The following is a 22,983-nucleotide window of genomic DNA, read 5'->3' as shown; positions in this document are numbered from 1 at the left end:
GCTTTCTGCATATTTTTTTGTTTGCAAAGTAAGCCTTTGAATTGTCTGTCCTATTTCTGACCCCCCGTTCATGACCCAAGCCTGTTCTCTGGACTTTCATCTAGCCTCAGGATAGCTGACGCTAAATGGACCTGCTTCCAAGCTCAGAGGGCTTATAACATCACCCAGTGTTGGTCTTTGGGTAAGATCATTGAGGCTAACTGCCTACCTCATATTCATGATGAGAGCGAATAAACAGAGACTCATACAAGCTCAGACATCGCCGGGTAAAACAAGGTCTGCATCAAGTGTTGAGGAACCAGGACACTTTGATGACGAACGGTAGCCCCATTTACTCTACCCTTTTTAAACTGATCCATGCCGAGCTCGGTCCGAGCTTGGATCAGTTAATCAAGCTGAGCCTCGTTCTGACGACCGTTTACAGACCACGCTATCTCGGTTCCTTGGTTTCCTCGCCTCCTAGTGACGATCTGCGGTACTACTGCTGTCTGGGATTGAAGGAGGAAATCAAACAAATAAAAATGGCGGCGCCCGTAACATTCAGGAAGTTATGTTTGGTTATAATTGCTTTTTGTGGAGAGTCAGGCGAGACGACAACTTTTGGTGAATTTACTTGATGGAGTCGGCTTTTGGGACGTGAATAAGACAAACGAACGTCTAATCAGGATTTACAGACACAGGAAACATCGACAGACGCTGAGGTTCATCACACTGCTAAGCAGAATCATCTCTGGAAATCGTGTGGCACGGTAAGGAAGCTAGTATTTTTATGAATGTCTGAAATGTCAGCTGGCTGTAAGGAGATGACGCGGTCTGCTCATGCGCTCTTTGATATCAGAGAACCGTGCCACTGAAAAACCGAGCCGAGCCCACACATGGAACTGGTCTGCATTTAGCGCGGTCCGGTTGTGTCTGGCACGGTTCAGTTCAGTTTGCGTTCCATTTACACTCGATAGTTATCTCAGTTACTGAGCTCGGACTGTTCTCGGCACGGTTAAAAAAGGGTAGTGTAAACTGGGTAGGTCTTTCAGAGCGCAGAGGCAATGGACTCGAGAAGGAAGCTCTGATTATGGCAGCACAGGAGCAGGCCTTAAGCACCAGAGCTATAGAAGCCCAGATCTACCAGACCAGGTAAGATCCCAGGTGGAGGCTATGCAAAGAGGCCCCAGAAACCATCCAGCATCTCATAGCTGGGTGTGACATACTAGCAGGGAACGAATACATGGAACGCCATCACCATGGGGCTGGTATAGTCGACAGACACATCTGTTCTGGATACCAACTGGAGACCCCCAGGTATTAATGGGAACCACCCCCAAGGTGGTGGAGAGTGACAGAGCTAAGATCCTGTGGGACTTCCAGATACAAACAGACTAAATGGTAACGGTCAACCAACCGGACATTGTGATCATTGATAAGCAGCAGAAGACGGCCGCTGTGATCGATGTGGCGCCTTAACCACCAATTAAAACTTTGGGGTTAAACAAACATTTTCATGTACTTCTAAGAAAATCGGAAATGTTGCAAAATGAGTAGAAATCATAGTGAAGACATTGACAAGGACAGAAATAAAGATTTATACTTGAAATAATAATTTTGTCTTTAATCAAAGCAATCATAACCTTGTAGACCTTTAATCATTTAAACCAATTTAATCTGCTTTAATGGTCCCTTCTTACACTTCCCACGATCAGGCTGCTCCCACAGCAGCTCCATAGGGATGAGATGTGGCCACTGTGCGGACCAATAAACAGAATACCACATGGATAATATATCGTATTATGTATGCAGATGGTTTTTAGTGGTTTTTAGTGGTTTTTAGTCCATCAAGTGCTGCTCTTCAAAAGCTGCTGAGTACATTGGTGTAGAGCATGACATAATGATAAAAGCAGATAAGAGTGCTGTTTTAATCTGTAGAATTAAAGAGGATAAAAGTTTAGAATCTCCAGTATTCAGATAATATAGTTAGTGTCAGTAAGAAAATTAAATATCTTGGTCCTTTGATCACTGCAGGCCTGACAGATAATGGTGAGATTAGCAACGTTGTATGTTGTTCGCTCAGAATTTACATTCTCACACGTAAATTCAATTTGTGCTCAGATGAAGTAAAAAATTATTTCTGTTTTAATCAGATAGCGTAACACTTTATATACTGTATACTTGTGCTCACACTATAAAAAGGCAAGTGTGAAAAGACTTCAGCTGTCCTACAGCGATGCACTGAGGGTACCTCTGCTGGCCGTCCTTAGAAACCTCATGCACACGTTTATTTAATGTTTAAATGAATCTTAGAATAACATCAGTAAAAAAAGAAGTAGGTATAGATGATTATTGGAATATTATTATTGTTTTCTAACTTACTTGGTTCAGCAGGAGCAGTTTTCTTTGTTTTCACTTCAGAATAAATGGTCATGTCCTCCTCCTCTCGCTCTAAACCACAGAAATAACAAATAATTTAGAAGATAGATGTTTCTCATCCTCACGATGTGACAGAAGAAGATCACAGAGGAAAAGATACTGGCAGACATTTTTACAACAAAGGGTTTCTCTGATGATACAAAGAGATTAAGGCTCCAGGTTTACATGTGATATAAAAACAAATCTGTGTTAAATCCCATGGTAAGGCACTAAAACCTTCTACAGAGGAGACAAAGGGCATCGTTAAAGTTTTATCCTCATGAACCATGTAATCTCCATATAATCACTTACTTTCAGGAGGTTTGCCATTTTTGATGCAGACTGTAGAATAGCAGACGTCGTCCCCGTTGTCCTCCATCCCTCACAAAGATTTAAATATCAGAAAACCGTCCAGCAGCTGCGTGAGAATTGTCGTCTGTAGCCCATGAAAGCCAGACAGGTTTCTCTTCCTCTTCACTTTTTTTATTTACAGCCTGAGATGGTGAAGTAAGGTAATTATGGATGCTCTCAGGTTTGTTTTATTGCGCAAACTGTTCTGGGAAACTTTAGTGTTTCTGTAACGCATCTTTCCACACCGCTGTGAAACAACACGCTGATTCGTTTCAACATCCAGCCAAACACCCATCAGAGCCTCAACATTGCCGCTTAAAGAACTTGAATGCCTCCTGTATCTATTAGTATCTTTGCAATGAGCCCTGCATTTTGTGCTCAGCTGCATTTCCCATTTATTAGTCACTTAATAGGATGTTAATGTTTTAACTTTCTTCCTTTTCTGGTTTGCTTCCTGCTCTGCATGGAGTCGTAGGTTACGTGTTGTTACCCCAGATTCTAGGCGCAGCCCTTTAAGGCTTTCTCTGGTGGGTTAAAGGTGAAGCAGAATGTATTCTGTGCATCACTGGATCCACCTGAATCACAATGTGAAGCTTCTGCTTGCCAAAGGAAATGTCGGTCTTGGCCTTCTGTATGCCTGATCGCTCACTCTGGGAGCTCTCACATAGAGCAACCTTTCAAAGTAAAACTTCTTGATGTAAACTTCAGTTGAAGGTTCAGGAGCAGACTTAAAGTAAAACTTCTGCCAATTAAAAGCCAGCTGCCTCTGGCGCTTCCTTTCCAGTCTTTTAGTTGTGTTCTCAAAGATTTCTAAAAGACATTGTGCTAAAATGGTAATAATCTTCATGCAGTTAAACCAAAGTGATAAATACCAAAATGCCATGGTGCCCATCTCCAGCAGTCGATGGCCGAGAGGCGGGGTAAACCCTGGGCAGATCTATGAAATTATATAAAAAAAAAATATAAACTCCGCCCAGTTCACATTTGACATGGTCACCATCACTGATACACGAACCACTAGAATAATAATAAACAACGGTCAATTTGATTTGTGAGTTGTAATATTTTCTTATTAATCTCTCTCTTCCTCTTTCTTTTACAACAGTTCCCAAACTGCCCGTATTTGACGTAATGCACTTCCCCAAAGAGCGTAATGAGATCCTGTTCAATCTGACGCAGACACACAAAACCCCATCAAAATGCAATTCAAGTCATCAATCAATGACTCAAGTCTGTTTCATACTAAGCCCAGTGTATCAAAGAATCTTGGTGAGTGATGATGGGTTCAGAAAATGTAGTATATTCCCTCAATCACTAAAATTAGAAATATTCTGTCCAGGAGTGATGCTGAAAAACTAGTCCATGCATTTGTTACTTCAAGGCTGGACTATTGTAATTCTTTACTATCAGGAAGTCCACAAAATGCAGTTCAAAGCCTTCAGCTGATCCAAAATGCTGCAGCAAGAGTTCTGATGAAAATCAACAAGAGGGATCATATTTCTCCAATTTTAGCTTCCCTTCATTGGCTTCCTGTTAAATCAAGAATAGAATTTAAAAATTCTTCTTCTAACGTATAAAAGTAGAATGGGAGGCAGATCCTTTAGCTATCAGGCTCCTCTCTTGTGGAACCAACTCCCAGTTTTGGTCCGTGAGGCAGACACCCCGTCTACTTTTAAGACTAATCTTAAAACTTTCCTTTGTGACAAAGCTTCTAGTCAGAGTGGCTCATGTTACCCTGAGCTACCTCTATAGTTATGCTGCTATAGGCTTAGGCTGCTGGAGGACATCAGGGTCTATTTCTCTCACTCTGCTGAGTTCTCCTACTGCTCTCCAATCTGCATTGTTTGTTATTATTTCAGCTTTTAACTTTTTGTTCTCTGTCATTTTTCTCTTCATAGAAGGTACACCTGGTCTGGTGTTCTGTTAGCTGAGACATCATCAGGGGAGGCAGATCATCCTCTATCACCATCTAACATAGAAAGTACTCCTGGGTCAATGTGAGCTTCTGTGCTTTGTGTGTCTCTGCTCTGTCTTCTCTAAGCCCCAGTGGGTGGAGGCAGATGAGCGTTCACACTGAGCCTGGTTCTGGTTCTGCTGGAGGTTCTCCTCCCTGTTAAAGGGGAGTTTTCCTCTCCACTGTCGCTTCATGCATGCTCAGTATGAGGGATTGCTGCAAAGCCATCAACAATGCAGACGACTGTCCACTGTGGCTCTACGCTCTTTCAGGAGGAGTGAATGCTGCTTGGAGAGACTTGATGCAACCTGCTGGGTTTCCTTAGAGAGGAAACTTTCTCACCAACCTGGAGGATCTGATGGAGTCTGACTTTGGGAAGTGCCTTGAGATGATGTGTGCTGTGAACTATATAAATAAAATAGGATTGATTTTCTCCTTCAAGACTTCCTGGTGTGACGAATGCTACATTATGAGATGTTAATGTCCCCCTCAGAGTTTTCGGGTCACCTTGATGAGCAGACTCAGTGCTCCTTTTGAAGACGTTTGCAGTGTTACATTGAACGGTTTTCAACCGTTAGGCCAAGTAGCCCTGTCCACTTTGAGCATCAAAGTAATGCTTGTATCACACAAAAGAACACATAAGAAAAAACTATTTAATTCCATTCAAATGGAAATTTACAGCAGGGCTGCAAACGGTTAGTCGACATTGTCAAAAAAACAAAAGAGATAGTTACTGATGAATCTGTTTGTTTACACTTAGACAAGCAGCCTGGTCAGTGGCAAAGACTAAAACTGATGACTAGCCATGTAATCTGTGAAACTCTGGATCAGTCAGTAATGGCTGTTAGAAATGTAAAACAAAATCATAAAAATCTGCATAGAGATTGAAAACTAAATAATTATACACGATGGACAATGGAAAAAACTATAAATAAGTAATTAAACCAAAAATAATACTAATAAAATATCATGATAAGTCATGTAAAAGAATATTAGTATATATTCTAGATCATATTGTTCAACTTGAGCCTCAGAATGGTCCTCACTCAGTCACTCTTACACCCACTCCATGCATAGCGTTATCATCATTCAAGCTCCAGATTGCCAGTGGGCTGCAGCTGTGTGGAGAAATGGTGGAGACACAACCGGCTTTACAGGAAAACCGCTGATTCCTGGAGTGACACCTGCTCAGAAATGACCTCGCCTGCAAGCTGGACTCCTGAACCTGAACCAAAAACGGTTTGGGCCAATCATGTTGCAGTTTTATAGCATAAGGTACGACATACCGGTGTGACGAGCCCACAGCTGAACTGACATAAACATGGCAGCTGTCACATCTGATTGGTCAGAATCCACAACGTCTGAAAGAAAAACAGCTAGAAGTGCCCTCACTGCTGAATGTCCCTCCTTTCCCCCAATGGATTCAATGGGAGCAGACCCAGGTTAATAATGTGCAGAATGGAAAGTGCTGCTCATTATCAACCTGGCTGGTTAACTCAGAAAACAAAGACAGGTAAAACAGGAGCAGCATTGCAGGCCACAATTTCCTCAGAACCTCCTACTGCAGCTTTAAATGGGAACACCTGCTGTTCTCACCGAGCCCCAGGTGAGGCCCCTGTAGAATATTCCACCGTAATTAGTTATTGCTCATGACCTGACGTCGAGTTTATAAGTATATATTATATTATCACCATCAAAATGCTAATTACAGCAACTCTTTTCACTACAGGAAAAATAAATTGGAAACAGAATGGTGTTTTTAAGCCTTTATTGGTGTTAATTATGATGATTCTCCACTTAAAGCTGATGAAAACATAAGATTTGGGAATACAATATTACATCAGACCAATAAGAAAATATTTTTTAAAACATAAGCTTAATGACAAGCTACTAGATTAATTTTTTATTCATTGTAATGGCTTTAATTTTCTCATCTTCAGCACATGGAGATAAGAAAAAAACTGTCAGTGACCTTTGAATGTAGCTGGAGGTTTCACACTAAGAGTAAAATAGGATAATGCAGCTTCTTGCCTTCCACACGTGTGGGACCCGTTACACTTCAGCATAACAAACAGTGTATCTATATCTATAGATATACATCGATAGATAGATAGATAGATAGATAGATAGATAGATAGATAGATAGATAGATAGATTTAGAACTGTGTTTAGAAGTGTGAAATCAGTGATATACAGATCAGTAGGCGGCGTAGGATTAACTTCAGATTCACATCTACACGGCCTGGGGTCCCTAATGGAAAGGAGGATCTAGTTTTAGCTAGTTTAAATCTGTGACCCACACATCTGATCTTGGAAAAGCTAAAATCCTTAGATGGATGGATAGCATTACAGAATCAAACAATGACAAACCATAATGCATTGCAATATGGGAACGCTATAGATAAGTCGCCGACAACGCTGTAAAACCAGAAACCTTTTATACCAATTTAATGGTTTATTTTTATCAAAGTGCAAAATGAGCAAAAAGACAAATATTTAACACACAATAAACTTTTATCAGAATGTCTTTCCCACAGAAAGATTTCAAAGCAGGGAGGGATGAAATGGTCCGGTGAAGAAGCAAAAAGAAAGAGCCGAAGTTTAGTAGCCGAGAAACGTGGAGCCTGCTGTAAGAAATATGATCAGTGTCAGCAGGAAACCGAAGCATGGAGGAGGTTCATCTCCTCAGTCCTTCATCTAAAACATGCTTAACTTGGTTTAATGTTGATGCACAGAACTGAGCTGGTAGATTTATAATCTCTAAGATCCTGTCCGGTGTGTTTCAGTCAATCAGCTCATGGAAACGAGATCAGATCAAATCAGACGACAGCGACACCAGGAGCAGATAGAGGAGACATGGAGGAGTTTCATCCCCCCTTAAACATCCTCAGAAACATACCAACTATACAGAAAAGACATTTCTACACTCTCCAAACATAAACATGATACCTTCTGCCTCCATATTTGCGAGGTTCATGAGTCAACGACCTCTTTAGACTTCAACATGCAGCCATAATGGTTTGACTAATATTAAATAACAGATTTAGTCAGAGAGAACAGCTCAATAATTACAGAAAACCAGTCTGACTTATAAATAACTATAAATACTGTGGTCCAGTCCTGGCTTTCTAATCCGGTCCGGTCAAAGCTCTCGTCTCACAGATCCAGCGGTTCTTCATGGTGCAGCTCGCTTTGCCCCAGTTGGACAGATGATTTATGTGAGGGTTGGTTAAACCACAGGCGTAGCTGTAGCCGGGTTCTGCTGTCGACCAGTACCTGGTGAAGGAAGACGACACATGGCGTCAGTCTTGGTTTCTGCTCCAACCCTCAGAAAAAAACAACAAGTTGCTTTAATGCCTGGCAGGTTTTTTTTTTTTTTTTTTTTACATAAACGCATTAAATGTGAAGGATTTTAGTAAGATTAGTGCAGATCAGAACAGAAACCTTTAGACATTTGTTTGTGTTGTTAATATTAAACATTTGCAATTTTCACATATAAAAAGCATAATTTCACATCAACAGTATAATGAAGAAGGACAGTAACATGTTGAGAAGGTGTAATGAAGGCCCGGTTCGTTACTGGACAACTACACACATGCACCTCACCTGAAGCACACGGCACTTTTAAGTTATTGGCTAATTTGCACAACCAAAATTAAAAAATTGCACATAGTTGTTTTTAAAAGTTTTATTGAATATTTTAGGTTTCCCATGCAGGTCTGGTAGCGATACATCCCCAGGGCTCTGGCCTGCAGAAACAACAATTATAAATGTGCAATCATTTGTGCAATATGTGTTTTAGTTATATGTTTAAGTGTTAGTGTATGTGATATGTTTTAAAAGATTTTAGCGTGGTGTTATGTGACGTTTTTACTTACCTTCTCCTGGTGTGCAGGTGTCTGGCCAAAAGAATTCCCTTATTTGAAACTTCCGGACCAATAGTTAAAGAAGGGGCGGGGGAGTAGTTCAAAGTTTTAGATTGTTTGGGGGAATTATTTACAGTTATGGTATCTGGTTTTAGGATTTTTCTATTTAATTAGTAGGTTATTTTCACATGGTTTATTGGTGGGTTTTAAAGCAGGAGTTTTATATCAGTTTTAATAGAACTAATCTTATTGTACGTGGTTTTAATGGTTTTACCTAGTTAGGTTCGAACCCTTTAAAAACTGTCCAGTTCGTTCTTTGAGATTTTCTGCTGCTGCTAGGAAACTATTGCTGCTATGCCTCCATACACTTAATTGTTTTTTTTTTGCTCTTGTACCTTGGATTATGTTTGGATAAAATAAAAGAAAAAGGAGACTGAGGACCTCAAAGCTGCCTGGCTTCCATCTTTTTCTCCGGCACAGCTCTCTTATTCCTACTGCTCGATGCCAACCTGTCCACAGAAGGTGACGTTTTCTCCTCTTTGCTGCATTCAGTGTGTTTGTGAATACAAAACCCTGCATTTAAAGACGTTTTAGAAAACTAAGATGTGTATACTAGAGTATATTAAAAGAAGAAAACTTGTTATTATAGTTCACTTTAACTTTGGGGTTGTTGCTATTTTAAAAAATGCAATTTGAACTTGTGGTAAATAGAGCTGCGCCATATTTTCATCACAATTGTCCTTGAAATGCCTATAAAATATTTAGATTACTGACTTAACTTCTACAACTACCAGTCAGGGCTCTTTTTCATCCTGTAGACCTGAACACTGGATCAGAGCTGACCTGCTGTTGCTCTCCTGGATGAAGCCACTAAAGGAGCTGCTACTGCCAATACCCTCTTACTTTTCTCTCACATAGAAAGTACTCCTGGGTCAATGTGAGCTTCTGTGCTTTCTGTGTCTCTGCTCTGTCTTCTCTAACATAGAAAGTACTCCTGGGTCAATGTGAGCTTCTGTGCTTTCTGTGTCTCTGCTCTGTCTTCTCTAACATAGAAAGTACTCCTGGGTCAATGTGAGCTTCTGAGCTTTCTGTGTCTCTGCTCTGCCTTCTCTACCATAGAAAGTACTCCTGGGTCAATGTGAGCTTCTGAGCTTTCTGTGTCTCTGCTCTTTCTTCTCTAACATAGAAAGTACTCCTGGGTCAATGTGAGCTTCTGAGCTTTCTGTGTCTCTGCTCTGTCTTCTCTACCATAGAAAGTACTCCTGGGTCAATGTGAGCTTCTGAGCTTTCTGTGTCTCTGCTCTGTCTTCTCTAACATAGAAAGTACTCCTGGTCAATGTGAGCTTCTGTGCTTTCTGTGTCTCTGCTCTGTCTTCTCTAACATAGAAAGTACTCCTGGGTCAATGTGAGCTTCTGAGCTTTCTGTGTCTCTGCTCTGTCTTCTCTACCATAGAAAGTACTCCTGGTTCAATGTGAGCTTCTGAGCTTTCTGTGTCTCTGCTCTGTCTTCTCTAACATAGAAAGTACTCCTGGGTCAATGTGAGCTTCTGAGCTTTCTGTGTCTCTGCTCTGTCTTCTCTAAGCCCCAGTGGGTGGAGGCAGATGAGCGTTCACACTGAGCCTGGTTCTGGTTCTGCTGGAGGTTCTCCTCCCTGTTAAAGGGGAGTTTTCCTCTCCACTGTCACTTCATGCATGCTCAGAATGAGGGATTGCTGCAAAGTTAGCGACACAATGCAAGCGACTTTCCTTCAACAAAACTTTCCAACCATTCATAACGATGAACTAAACTGCATTGTTTGATGAGCAGGAACAAATGTCATATATGTAATTGACCTGGAATCTGCCTGATCGGATTGAACTGATTTGTTTTTAATTAACCTTTATAAAGGGCCTTAAAACAATATTGGTTGTAGATTGTCACTGATTAAATAAATGTGATCACATTGAAATTGGCCTGTTGATGGATTTTCACAGTCCACACCTAATAGAGCTTAGTGACCAGGATGCTAACAACAAACAGGTTTAAATCTTAGGCAACCGGACTTTAAGTCCGAATTTTCAATTGAGAATTTGCACAGGCATGTTGGTAACGCTGAATGGAGAAAGGTAGGGCCGTCCAAAGAATGATGGTCTCCTTTCACACATTTGTCTGTTTAAAGATAATTAAACTGACTATTTTCTTAAACCTCGGCAATAAAAAGAAGTTTGTTTCCCAAATCCTTCAAAGTCACAAAGATGTAAATGATTTACATGAAATCGACCTTCCTGGCTCTGTTATACAAAGCGAAGTGATCCGCAATTAGCTGACGTTGGGAAATGAGAGGTTGTAGAGCTTAGTGAGACCACTAGGTGGCGCCACTACTCCTGTTTCGCCCTATCAGCCACATTCAGTTCTTCATGCTCCCTTAAAAAAGAAGGATGTTATGAAAATTATTTCTCCATTTGGTTTGACCTTTTTACGTCAGGTTTGTGAAACTAGTGGAGTTTTCTGAACTTTCAGAGATTAAAAGGAGGTTAAAAGGTTAGGAGCTATTAGGAAACGGAAGTTTTTGTGTGTGTGTGTGTGTGTGTGTTGCACCATGCTTTGACTCAGGACAGTACAACTTGTACTGATCATGAACTTCCTTATTAGTGAGAAATAAACCAACAGAACCATAAGGATTACTGTTTAAAGAGATATCTCTACACAATCTCATGTGTTTGTTTTAATAAAAAAAAAATTTAACTGGAAATGGATCTGGCTGCTTCCAAAACAAACAAATACATAGAAATTAAATAAATAAATACTTGATAAGTAAATAAATAAGAGACAGACTTCCTTTTAGAATATATGAAATTGTTATCCATGAAAAAAAAAAAAAAACATTTCATAAAAACATTTAAATGGTACTTGGACTTTATGCATATTTTTTTGTAATAATCATGAAGAAAATGTAGTTAATCTGTTATGGGATTTAAAAAAAATAAGAGAATTGGAGAATTGATGAGAATTGGATTCACATGTAAAAAAAATTCCCAATGAATTTCATAAATTAGGGTTTTGTTTGGAACAGAAACGAGTGACTTCAGTAATACAGATCTGTTATATGTTGTAAACTTTTTTATTATTTAGGGTAATCATATTCATACCTCCAAATATCTTCACCAAAAACCTACAATCCAGATTTTCTTATCTTCAAAGAATATTTATGTAGACTCCCCTAAAACAAAGCTTAAATTCTAAAGCCATTTAGAATATAGTTTCCTTCAAAACCCATAACCTTTGAGCACCAATTTAGTTGTGACCTTATAATTTGTCTATTGTTTAATGCCCTTGGATATTATATTTGTGTTTATATATTGTTGTCTATAAAATACACGTTTTTTGTGTGTTTGCGTTGATGCTTACGTCACAGAGACATTTCTTCCATCTACCCAGGTCCACATGTCCTTCGTGTCTTTTTGCAGCCCGATCCAGTAGCCGTGTTTATCGTCGTTGTATTTTTCTATGTTCGTTTTTAGAAATTCCTGCATTTGAAAATTGAGACGATTTAAAAAAAAATATTATTTGCTTTTCATCGCTGTCCACAAACCAAGCTGGGATACTTCATAGTTAAAATGAAAATGTATAAAGGATCTTTACCTGCTCCTCCTGGCTGTCGATCACCACCAGCTCGGCGTTCTTTTCAGCACAAGAGTCCCGGCTTTGCTTCCAAGTTTTCCACCCATAAGAGATCTTTGTAATCAGGTAACAGTTTGACTGAAACAGCAGCCAGTCATCCAGGCACGGCTTACACACTGGAAAACAACACAAAAATGGAAGCAAAAGCTGAAAGGGACAACTAATGTGTAACTAATTTGGCTGTTAATTAGCAAAAAATCAAGAATTTCTTTTATAAATACATATTCTGTAAGTCTAATGACATCACATCAAAAATAAAAGTATTCTCATAGCTTAGGATGAGTTGTTATAAATACATAGGTTTCGGTGCACCCACTGGGAGGCGCCATTTTGTGTCCCCATTTCTGGTTTCAGAAGTTGATAGAAGACAAACTTGTCCCTGCCTGTCTTCTATATGAAGGCAAGGCAAGTTTATTAATAAATTATTTTCAGAAATAAGAGGATTTAAAGTGCTGTACATGAACAAAACAGAAAACATACAGAGGAAATAAAAGAGACAGAGAGCATTGCAGAGGAAAGCACATTGCATTGGAACAGCTGCAGCAGGTCAGATACAGAATAAGACAAGTTGGACTACAATCTTCCACATTAACATTTACAGGCAACTCTAAACAAACATGTTTTTAATCTTGTTTTAAAGGAAGTCGGGGTTTCAGCACCTTTTGTCCTCTGTGAGTTTGTTCCGGATAAGTGGAGCATAAATGCTCCTCTTCCATGTTTGGTTCTGGATATGCAGAGTAGACCAGAATCAGTTGATCTGAGTGGTCAGGAGGGTTGATACAGCAAAAACATGTCTTTAATGTATTGTGGTGCAAAGCCGTTGAGTAATTTATAGACTTACAGAAGTAGATATTGAAGAGGAGGGGACCCAGGATGGAACCTTGGGGAACCCCACATGTGATTTTTGTCGTCTGGGATGTAAAGTTACCTACTGATACAAAAAAGTCCCTGTCCTTTAAGTAGGATTTAAACCAGTGGAAAGCTGTACCAGAGAGGCCGACCCAGTTCTCCAGGTGCTCTAACAGAATGGAGTGATCAACAGTATCAAATGCTGCACTGAGGTCCAATAGAACCAGCACGGTGGTTCTTCCACAGTCTGTATTTATATGGATGTCATTAAACACCTTGATAAGGGCGGTCTCTGTACTGTGGTGAGGAAACCTGACTGGAAAACGTCAAAGCATCATAGTTAAGGTGTTTCATTGTTGAAACACAGCTTTTTCAATAATCTACTGATAAAGGGGAGGTTTGAGATGGGCCTGTAGTTCTGGAGTAGTAGTTTGTCTAAATTGTTCTTTTTTAGCAGTGGTTTGATAATTGCTGTTTTTAGGGACTGGGAGAAAACACCTGACAGAAGGGACGTGTTTATTATCTGAGTCAACTCAGACGCTATGACAGGTAGAACGTTCTTAAAGAACGCTGTGGGTAGAACATCAAGGCAGCATGAGGAGGAACTTAGCTGCTGCATGATCTGCTCTAAGCTTATGTGGTTTATTTGGCTGAATTGGGACATTTTGTCAGGATAAGTTCCAGTTGGATACAGCTTTGGTTCTGGTGTTGATATGGAAGTACAAACTGATCCTCTAATTTTTAGGATTTTTTCAGTAAAGAAGTTAGCAAATTCATTGCAGGCCCTGGTGGAGTGGAGTTCAGAAGTCACGGACACAGGAGGATTTGTTAATCTGTCGACTGTGGCAAATAAGACACGAGCATTATTAATGTTTTTGTTGATGATCTCAGAAAAGAAAGATTCTCTTGCATTTTTGAAGAAAGTTGAGGAAAGGCACTTCAGGGCTAAGCTGGGATGAAGGGTAGTCTGGGGGGTGGTAGGTTTTGAGCTTGTGGTGTCAGTTGAAGGCATTTTGGTCTGTTGAGGTCTGGGGTGAGTACTGCTGGGATGGTGATGAAGTCACTTCCTGCGTCATCTTCTCTCAATTTTTTTTCTTTTTTTTGCGTAACCTTTTCTGCGATCTTTATCTCGGCTGTCGCGGGCTGCACAGGGCTTATCATCTGTTTATGCACTGGTTGTACCTTGTCTAAGGACACATCTGATGGTGCGTAAGCAAACAACAACAGGAACAGATTCTCAAAATGTCAGCTCTTGTAGGTGAAAGCATCAAAGCTTACATTCTGCAGCTGCAAGATTAAGAGGAGTAATTTCAGGAGATCATAGTGCAGCATACGGTAGATTCAAGTCAGAAAACCAATGATTCACAAAATAAACAGAAGCAAACCATTTTAGTTCATCAGATGAACGTACTGCATGTAAGCACAAATTTACCATAGATGAAAACTCAATGAGGGCGAAAAAGGAGAACTTTGTGGCATTTATTTGTGCCATTATTAATGTTAGTGCAAATGAAAAAGAAAAGTGATAAAAGAAAGACGATTGCAGAAGCAGCAGGAAAGAGGTCCAAGCAGATCAAATTCACATTATTTTAAGTTCAACTGGAAATGGTGAAGAAAAGGATAAGAAAAGGTCATACATATACTTCAATGGAATGCTAGAAGTCTCATGGTAAATGGTCAAATGGTCAAAAACAAAAACAACAGAAACAACTCTAGATGTTATATGTGTTCAGGAGACTTGGTTAAAACCATCTTTAGATTTTAAAATTCCTGGCTATTTTTCAATCAGAAAAGTTAGAAGTAACAATAGTAATGGAGGAGGGTGTGCAACCTTCATTGAAGATGGATTGGCATATAAAGGAAATCATTTAGCTGAATAATATGAATGTGACAGTGGAGAAATATTTCACTTAGAATTCTTTTTTTGGACATTTTAAGATATTCAACAATTATAACCCAGTTAAAAACATAGAAAGTGAAGTATTTAAGAACATTTTAGAAACAATAACAAGGAGAGAAGTTTAGTGTGGTGACTTCAATGCACATAATAGCCTATGGGCTATAATCTGGTAGACTAGTGGAAGAAATGATGGATGAAAGGTCAGTGGTGTCCCTTAATAACGGACAGGGAACTAGAATTGACGTACATAAAGGTGCTATGTCATGCCTTAGATCTAACTTTACTGTCTAGTTCGATTGTTAGGTCTTGTGAGTGGGTTGTGAGGGGAGAGTCCACGCTAGGAAGTGATCACTTTCCAGTTAGCACAATTATTAAAGATCATTTATTCAGACAAGGTGAAATCAAATTAACAAAATGGTGCTTTAATAAAGCTAAATGGGGCAAATTCTATCTACAAAAGGACCATAAAACATTACTAGGATGGAGGCTTGGTGTATATAACCTTATTTTATAAGCATATAACGTGGTTCTATACCTTTAAAGTTGTAAGAATGTCTAACCTTTGTCTGGGCAGTGTTCTGTCACAGGAAAGTTGTTGTACTCCAGTATGACTCCAATGGTCCAGTTGAGTTGTTCTCTGTCTCGGTGCAGCTCTGCTGTTTGTCTCTTTAAAGCAGTGGTCTCTCCCTGCAGCTTCAGATTCTGCTGCGTTAAAAGGCTGGACTGCCTCTGCTCATTTTGGTCTACAAGCAGGCAGATAAAGGGTGTCACCTACTCAGGTTTACGCTCAGACTGCCAGAGAAATAGACGCACTTACAATAGAAACTGAGGATGATGATGGCCAACACCAGCATTAGGCAGGTCAGTCCAAACAATGCCAGAACCAAACGAAGTTGCTTGTGAAACTGAGCTCTGTTTTGATTTTCTAGAAGAAGAACATTAATGAAAAAGTCTGATTTTTCTGGTATTTGAAACAAAAATGTTTTTTTTATCAACATCTATAATTACCGTAAGTGACCTGTTATGATCAGACGTGTCTCCAGAGTCTTCTCCTGTGTCTTCACCTCATCGTAAATTACTTCTGTCTGCAACGACTTTTCTGCAAAAAATAACAGAATATAAATAGTGTGAAAAAATCCATGTTTTTAAAAATCTTCTCTGCAGAAGGCACAGGTCAAGACGATGCGTTTGTTCTTCAATCGGTCTGAAAGAGTCACCCCTGTGTTCATTGAGCTCCACTGACTGATCTTAGCCTCCAGCATCAAATGAATTGATGTTTGCCCACAAAGTGTTTCAAAGTGTTCTGCTCTATAGAGGCTGATGTCAGGACAAGGTCACTCTGCGTGGCTAGCAGTGCCTACACCTCGCTAAAGAAGATCAAGACTCAATAGTTTTTTTAAGAGTGGAATAACACTACAGAGCGCTACCAGAACATCTGGCCTCAGACTATCTGGTCCCAGACTATCTTCAAGGACCTTTTGAGGAGCTCTTCAGAGAACATCTCCTAGCATCCATCCTATACTTCTCTACCCCCTCGACTGTACTCTGCTCCATACCTACACTCTGTCTCACCTTGTCACCCCTGTCAGAAGCTTATTGGGTTTCACATTAGCTGCATTTCTATGCCCTCATCATAAATGCAAATAAATAGTTTAAAAAGCTTGGGCTTTTAGAAAAAGATAATTTACTTTGAGAAAGGCTTTGTTATGCATTGGAAGGTGTTCAGGCAGTTTCTGGATCAGAACACTGCATGTTTTCTCAACAACCTTGTCTGTTAGCTTAGTCTGGTGTCCCAGAGAAGGCCTTCTGCAAAATGCTTAGCTGGATCAGAGAAATGTGAAAAAACAAACAAAAAAAACATGATGCTCTATGGGCAAAGTTGAAAAGATTTAGTTGCAATTTAGAAAACTTCTAACTTGTTTCCTAGAGAATAAATGCACTTTGTTACCGTGATGAAACTATCTGCATTTTTTGCAATCATCAAATGTTTTGTTTCAAAATTACTGACATGCATAAAATGTCATGATTTAGGTTTGGTTATGATTTACGTTTGTTATTTGATTAATCAGTTCACTCTCCTGCCTTAAGTTCAGATTCTGTTTTGGGTTCTTTCTTGTTTGGTTTCTATTATAGCTTGTGTTCTGTTTTAGTTTCACCTGTCGTTTTTTAGTCAGCTCTGTTCTGCCTCCAGTCACTTCCTTTCCCCTGATTAGCTCCACCCATTCTGGTAATTAGTTTCACTCCATTCACCTGCTCACTCCCCTACTTATACCTGCCTCTGCCCCCTGCAATCTGCCAGGTCAATTCAAGCCTTTTGGTGAGTCTTAGCCAGCGTTCGTTTCTGATTGCCTGTTGATGCCGACTCGATTGCCTTTTTGACTTCTGAGCCAGCCTGATCCTTGAACCTGTTTTTCCTGTCCGGTTTTGACTACCTGTTTTACCTGACCCTGGTTCAGGGTCAGGTAAAACAGGTACCTGACCCTGGTACCTGTCAGGTACCTGGGTCAGGTACCTGACCCGACCCTGGTCAGGTCAGAAACTGTCGTGGAGTTTCTGAGTTTACCTGATCCCTGCCTAGTTAGTCCACTTATCAGTGTACCGTTCTGGACTGTTTTTGACCATTGGATCTGCCTGCCCTTATTGAACCAGTTTGCCTGTTTGTGTATCGGTCCTGGACTGTTATTTGACCACCGAGCCTGTTTATCCCTGTTTGATCTTTTTTAAGCTTTATTAAAGCCTTCTTATTTGCACTTTCGTGTCTGGGTGAATACTGGGTCCTGAATCTCTCGTTCCTGACATAAAAAGGAGAAGGAAGCACATGATTCAGAGGAAGAAGTGTCATTAGAATGATGCAAATTTCAGTTACAATCTATGCTGAGTCTGGAGATCCAATTAAAATGGCCCATTGGGTTTTATTCAGGTTGGTTGTGGACACGACTGGCAAGGTTAGTCGTCTATCACATAGAATGGGTACAGATACATCTGCTTATCTTCTAAAATAGTTTTGCTGCTTGTTTTAAGAGGTCACTGAATGGCTGGAGTTACTTTAGGGGATCAGAAAATGATTGTTGCTGCTTTTACAGAGAGGAAGAACTTCATTTTCACGGTCATCTTCAGCGAGGTGTTCAGTCTTGAAAATGTGTTGGTTTGCTTTTAAAAATCAATTAATGAGCAAAAAAACCTTTAAAAAATAACTGTTTTTCAAGTCATTTAAATAAGTCTAAACACTGCAGTGTTAAGTGAATATCAGATGGATTAAACCAAGCTAACTAGTAAAAGGAAAATCTTACCTGACTCGATGTGTGTGGAGACACCATCAGTCCTAAACATCACGTTTGCATAATTCAGGTCTTCCTCCATTGTTAAAAATCTGCAACCAGCAGAAAACAGTTGTTCTCACAGCGAGAAGGACACAGTGGAGCTACACAGAAGCTTTCAATTATTGGGCTGTGAGTGGCAACAGGATGTTCACTTCTTCTTTTTAGCTGAATGTTGTGAAATCAACAGGGGAGAGTTTCTTCACTCAGGTGGACTAAACAAGGATGAACCCAACAACAGTGAATGAAACAAATAATTTATTTGCTTTACAGTCGTTGGTCGAGAGGAGGACTGGATATTGAAGGTAACAGTTTTCCTAGTTAGTGTTGCTTCGGTGTGCACGTTTGCTAAAGCAATGTTGGGCTCCGTAATTTTCTCTGGTCCCCTGCCTGATCTGACCAGTGATGACATGTTTAGCCGCATGTCATCATTCAACCGCTGGTTGTCTAGGTGGTGTCCAGAAAACGACGTGGGCTACATTGATAACTGGAGAACTTTCTGGGGAAAACCTGGTCTGATCAGGAGAGACGGCATCCATCCTACTTTGGAGGGTGCAGCTCTTCTTTCTAGAAATCTGGCCGGATTTATTAGTCCTCCTAAATGCTGACAACCCAGGGTCCAGACCAGGAAGCAGAGCCGTAGTTTAACACACCTCTCTGCAGCTTCTGTACTGTTACCCACCCATTATCCTATTGAGACGGTGTCTTTCCCACGACCAAAACTTAACAGATCAAAAACTGATCTAAAAGGAACAAATCATAAAAATCTAATACAAATCCATACGGATCACTTTGAACCAAAAAATAAAACAATTAAATGTGGTCTATTAAATATAAGGTGTCTCCCTCCAAAGACTTTGTTAGTTAATGAATTGATTTCTGATAATCAGATTGATTTATTATGTCTCACAGAAACCTGGCTACAAGAGGACTACGTTAGTATAAATGAGTCAACTCCCTCCAATTATTCAAATTTCCACATTCCCAGATCTGTGGGAAGAGGAGGAGGAGTGGCAACCATCTTTCAGTCCGATTTATTAATTAGTCCCAGGCTAATTAATAACTACAGTTCTTTTGAACATTTAACCCTCAGTTTCCCTCATCCAAACTGCAAAGCAATAAAACCTCTTCTGTGTGTTGTTTTGTATCGTCCACCAGGCCCTTACTCTCAGTTTTTGGATGAGTTGTCAGACTTCTTATCTGATTTGGTGATAAATGCTGATTAGGTTATTTTATGCCTACACTAATTTTGTGCAAATTTAATGGGGGTGGCGCCAGATTGCCCCCTATTGACAAGCAGCTACTGGTAGCAGCTAGATATATCTACTCAGTTCCATTTTCCTGCATAAAGTTTTGAAGTAACATAAAATGAACAACAAAAACCCCATTCTAGGAGTAGTTTACCTGCTTCAGTGTATAAAGCAGTAACTTTTTTCCTCTTGAGTAATGGCGTCTCCTTTCCCCCATGCATGAAGCAGTTGCAGACTGGTGAGCTCCTTCAGGGACAGACTGCTTCATCCCAGGTGAACTTTTTTGCAGATCCTTGCTCCCAGGAGCTGTTAGACTTTAAAAACATCACTGCTCCTGACATCCTCAATAACTTCTTGACATCGCTGCTGTTTGCACAGTTTTTCAAACAGCAGCACAAATTTACAAACTTGTATGTATGTTTTATTTAAGTCATGCTATTTAATTGCATATTTCTTTTAGTCTGAGTATGCTAGGTTTAGTGACTGCACAGAATTATTTTCCTTATGTTGTAAATTTGTCCTCAATCTACAGTTTCTTGCTCTTTTTTCATAAACACACACATATATTATTTTTAATCTTTGAGTGAATTTGCATGCTTAATTTTGTATTTCACTTTTCTGCTGCTCCACTTGAATTTCCTCACTGAGGGCCAAAAAACGAGATTTATATAATATAATAATCTTTATTGTTATTGCAACATAAGTTCCAATGAAATTTGTCTTCTGCATTGAACCCGTCTCTCAGGGACCTGCCACTGGGTGGCGCCAGAGGAGCATTCTGGGGGCTATGGGTCTTACTCAGGGGCCCAGAGCATAGACCACTGAGCTGTATAATACACTGGAGTGCTGATTTTGCCAAAAAACTGAAGTCACTGGCCGCCATCTTGCTCCTCCCTACTCTCACAGAATCCCAGAGGATTTGGTTGCAACAACAAGCAGTTTTCTGGCTGAGTGAAAACGTTTCACAGGTAATTCTACAGTCAGTGGATGCACTAACACTATCAACTACTAGGAAATTAGGTGCTGAAATATTTTAAATGTTATTCATATTATGTTCATATTATATGTATATATGTATTCATATTATTTATATATTGTCATGGTTTAAGTTGTCTGGCCTCTTTCTTGTTTTGTAGTTCACCCAGCTCTCCCTCCCACAGCCATTAGTCACACCTGTTGGTAATCAGTCAGATGCATTTCACCTCCTAGTCTCCCTATTTAAGCCTCCCTCTGTCTCACTCTTGTGCCGGTCCGACTTCAGTCACCACCTCTCCATGCCAGTCTTCGTTTTGCCTTTGAAGATTTGTTCCTCTCGTTAAGGTTAGTTCAGCCAGTCACTCTAAGGACTGTTACCCTCTGTGTTTCCCTGGAGAAGTTTCTGCTCTGTGTCTTGGTGTCTCTTCAGAACTGCTAACCTGACTAGCCGCCCAGGAGATGCGCTGCTCTGAACCACAGTGTCTCCTGAGAACTGCTACTGTGCTCTCCCTACTGTGCTTCCTGGCCACTGTGGTCGTTATGGACTCTAGCTCCGGGCCGTCAGCTCCTATCGTCACTTACATCTCTGATCCTCTGCAACCCTAACCCTCTGGACTTCATCACCCACCATCCAGCAACCTCTTGTAATAAAACTCTTTAAAAACCTTCAGTCCCGTGTGCGCGTCCTGAGTACACCGGTAAACAAACATGACAGCTCGGACCGGCCAAAAGGTGTACTCAGGCGCCATGTGGGGCTTACCTGCTGGAGTTGACGACCCGGAGATCATCGCCTATGTGATGGAGTGTGAGCGTCAGATGAAGGACAGGTATGCCAAGATGGCTTCAAGCCGGAACGCTGCGCCTCCAAGCAAGGTAGACTCCACTACCCAGATGGTCCACGTGGGGGTTGTCACGGCTACTCCGGAGTACGGGAGGAGAAGCCGCTTAGCCACACGTCGTCTCGGTCACCACCTCCATGACTCTCAGCTGGCCCCTCGAGTGAGACTCATCATTCCACCTATCAGAGCTCCACACGTCGAGGAGGATGAGCTGTGGAGTTTCTATTATGGTGACCGAGACGACCTTCTTCCCTGTGGACCAGCTGCTACCCCTCCGACCGCCTCCGTTTCCCCGTCTGGCTCCTCCCGGCGAAGAAGCCGGTTACTTCGGCGCGTTAAGGCTTCCAAGGACCCGCTGCCGCTCAAATCCCGAGAGGGGGTCCAGGGGGATCCGCCCTCAGAAGCCTGTAGCCCTGCGGCGCCCACTGAAGCCTGTAGTCCGGTAGCACCCGAGGTAGCCGAGGAGAGGGTTCAGCCGGCCGCTGAAAGCTCCGCTCTGCCGGCCGTCGAAAGCTCCGCTCTGCCGGCCGCCGAAAGCTCCGCTCTGCCGGCCGCCGAAAGCCCCGCTCTGCCGGCCGTCGAAAGCCCCGCTCTGCCGGCCGTCGAAAGCCCCGCTCTGCCGGCCGTCGAAAGCCCCGCTCTGCCGGCCGTCGAAGGCTCCGCTCTGCCGGCCTCCGAGGGAGCCGCTTTGCCTCAGCCCGAGGCCTCCGAGGGAGCCGCTTTGCCTCTGCCCGAGGCCTCCGAGGGATCAGTTTTGCCTCAGGCCGAGGCCTCCGAGGGATCAGTTTTGCCTCAGGCCGAGGCCTCCGAGGGATCAGTTTTGCCTCAGGCCGAGGCCTCCGAGGGATCAGTTTTGCCTCAGGCCGAGGCCTCCGAGGGATCAGTTTTGCCTCAGGCCGAGGCCTCCGAGGGATCAGTTTCGCCTCTGGTCGAGGCCTCCGAGGGAGCAGTTTCGCCTCAGGCCGAGGCCTTAGTTGGTGCTACTCCTGTTTCTGGTTCGTCGTGCCGGGGTCGTCCTCCACGACGGCCGCACCAGACTTTCCTGTTCGGCCGGAGCCGCAGACTGCGGACTCCGGGCCGCTCGACCTTGCCTCGTCGGGGCCGCCCACCACGGCGACCGCCTCTGACTTTCCTGCTCGGCCGGAGCCGCAGACTGCGGACTCCGGGCCGCTCGTCTTTGCCTCGTCGGGGCCGTCCACCACGGCGCCCGCTTTTGACTTTTCTGTTTGGCCGGAGCCGCCGACCGCGGTCTCCGGGCCGCTTGACTTTGCCTCGTCGGGGCCGCCCTCCTCGAGGGTTTAGTCGGGCGATGCTGCTTCGCCGCCTGCCTCGTCCAGGACGACCTCCACGAGGACTCTTTGTGGCTTAGCAGCTGTTTTTGCCTGCGCCCTTAAGGCCAGTGCTTTCTGTTTTATTTTGTTAAAGCTCGGCTTAGTTTTGTGTGATTAAGAATTCCTCAGTTTGGAATTATTTAAGGGGTTCTTTGTTTTCTTAGAGTTCTTAGTCTCTGTTTTGGCTTTTGTTTTTCCCTGCTCTGTTTTAGGGTTCTAGATTTTGCCTTAGTTTCCTAGCTTAGCTTTGCTTTCTCATTATAGCTTTAGTTCTCTGCTCTTCACGTTAGTAT

At 41.8% G+C, this 22,983-nt stretch overlaps 2 protein-coding genes across 3 annotated transcripts in view; both read right to left on the bottom strand.

The window, feature by feature from the left end:
- LOC105922890 (dromaiocalcin-1) overlaps positions 1–2,858 on the bottom strand; it is a 10,142-nt gene extending 7,284 nt beyond the window's left edge. Inside the window, exons 1-2 of the mRNA XM_036135490.1 lie at positions 2,710–2,858; positions 2,362–2,430 (exon numbers count right to left, since the gene is read on the bottom strand). Coding sequence (XP_035991383.1) covers positions 2,362–2,430; positions 2,710–2,776 — 136 coding nt within the window. The 5' untranslated portion in view covers positions 2,777–2,858. The remainder of the gene's footprint in view (positions 1–2,361; positions 2,431–2,709) is intronic.
- Positions 2,859–6,639: 3,781 nt separating this feature from the next.
- On the bottom strand, positions 6,640–18,388 carry LOC105922889 (C-type lectin domain family 4 member A). Of its 2 annotated transcripts, none has more exons than XM_021314393.2 (7): positions 18,269–18,388; positions 15,997–16,077; positions 15,796–15,903; positions 15,539–15,721; positions 12,191–12,345; positions 11,957–12,075; positions 6,640–7,978 (listed from the first exon to the last, which is right to left on the bottom strand). In XM_021314393.2, the coding sequence occupies exons 1-7, from the start codon at positions 18,336–18,338 to the stop codon at positions 7,831–7,833; spliced, it is 864 nt and encodes a 287-aa protein (XP_021170068.2). In that variant the 5' UTR covers positions 18,339–18,388; the 3' UTR covers positions 6,640–7,830. The 2 variants fall into 2 exon arrangements, with proteins under 2 accessions (XP_021170068.2, XP_021170069.2); XM_021314394.2 differs by having other exon boundaries at positions 15,997–16,072; positions 18,269–18,374.
- Between the last annotated feature and the right edge of the window lie 4,595 nt (positions 18,389–22,983).

This window comes from Fundulus heteroclitus, chromosome 3 (assembly GCF_011125445.2).
Source record: "Fundulus heteroclitus isolate FHET01 chromosome 3, MU-UCD_Fhet_4.1, whole genome shotgun sequence".
NCBI classification, from domain to species: domain Eukaryota; kingdom Metazoa; phylum Chordata; class Actinopteri; order Cyprinodontiformes; family Fundulidae; genus Fundulus; species Fundulus heteroclitus.
The sequence above is the reverse complement of the archived record's forward strand: the minus strand, read 5'-3'. Positions and strand labels throughout refer to the sequence as shown.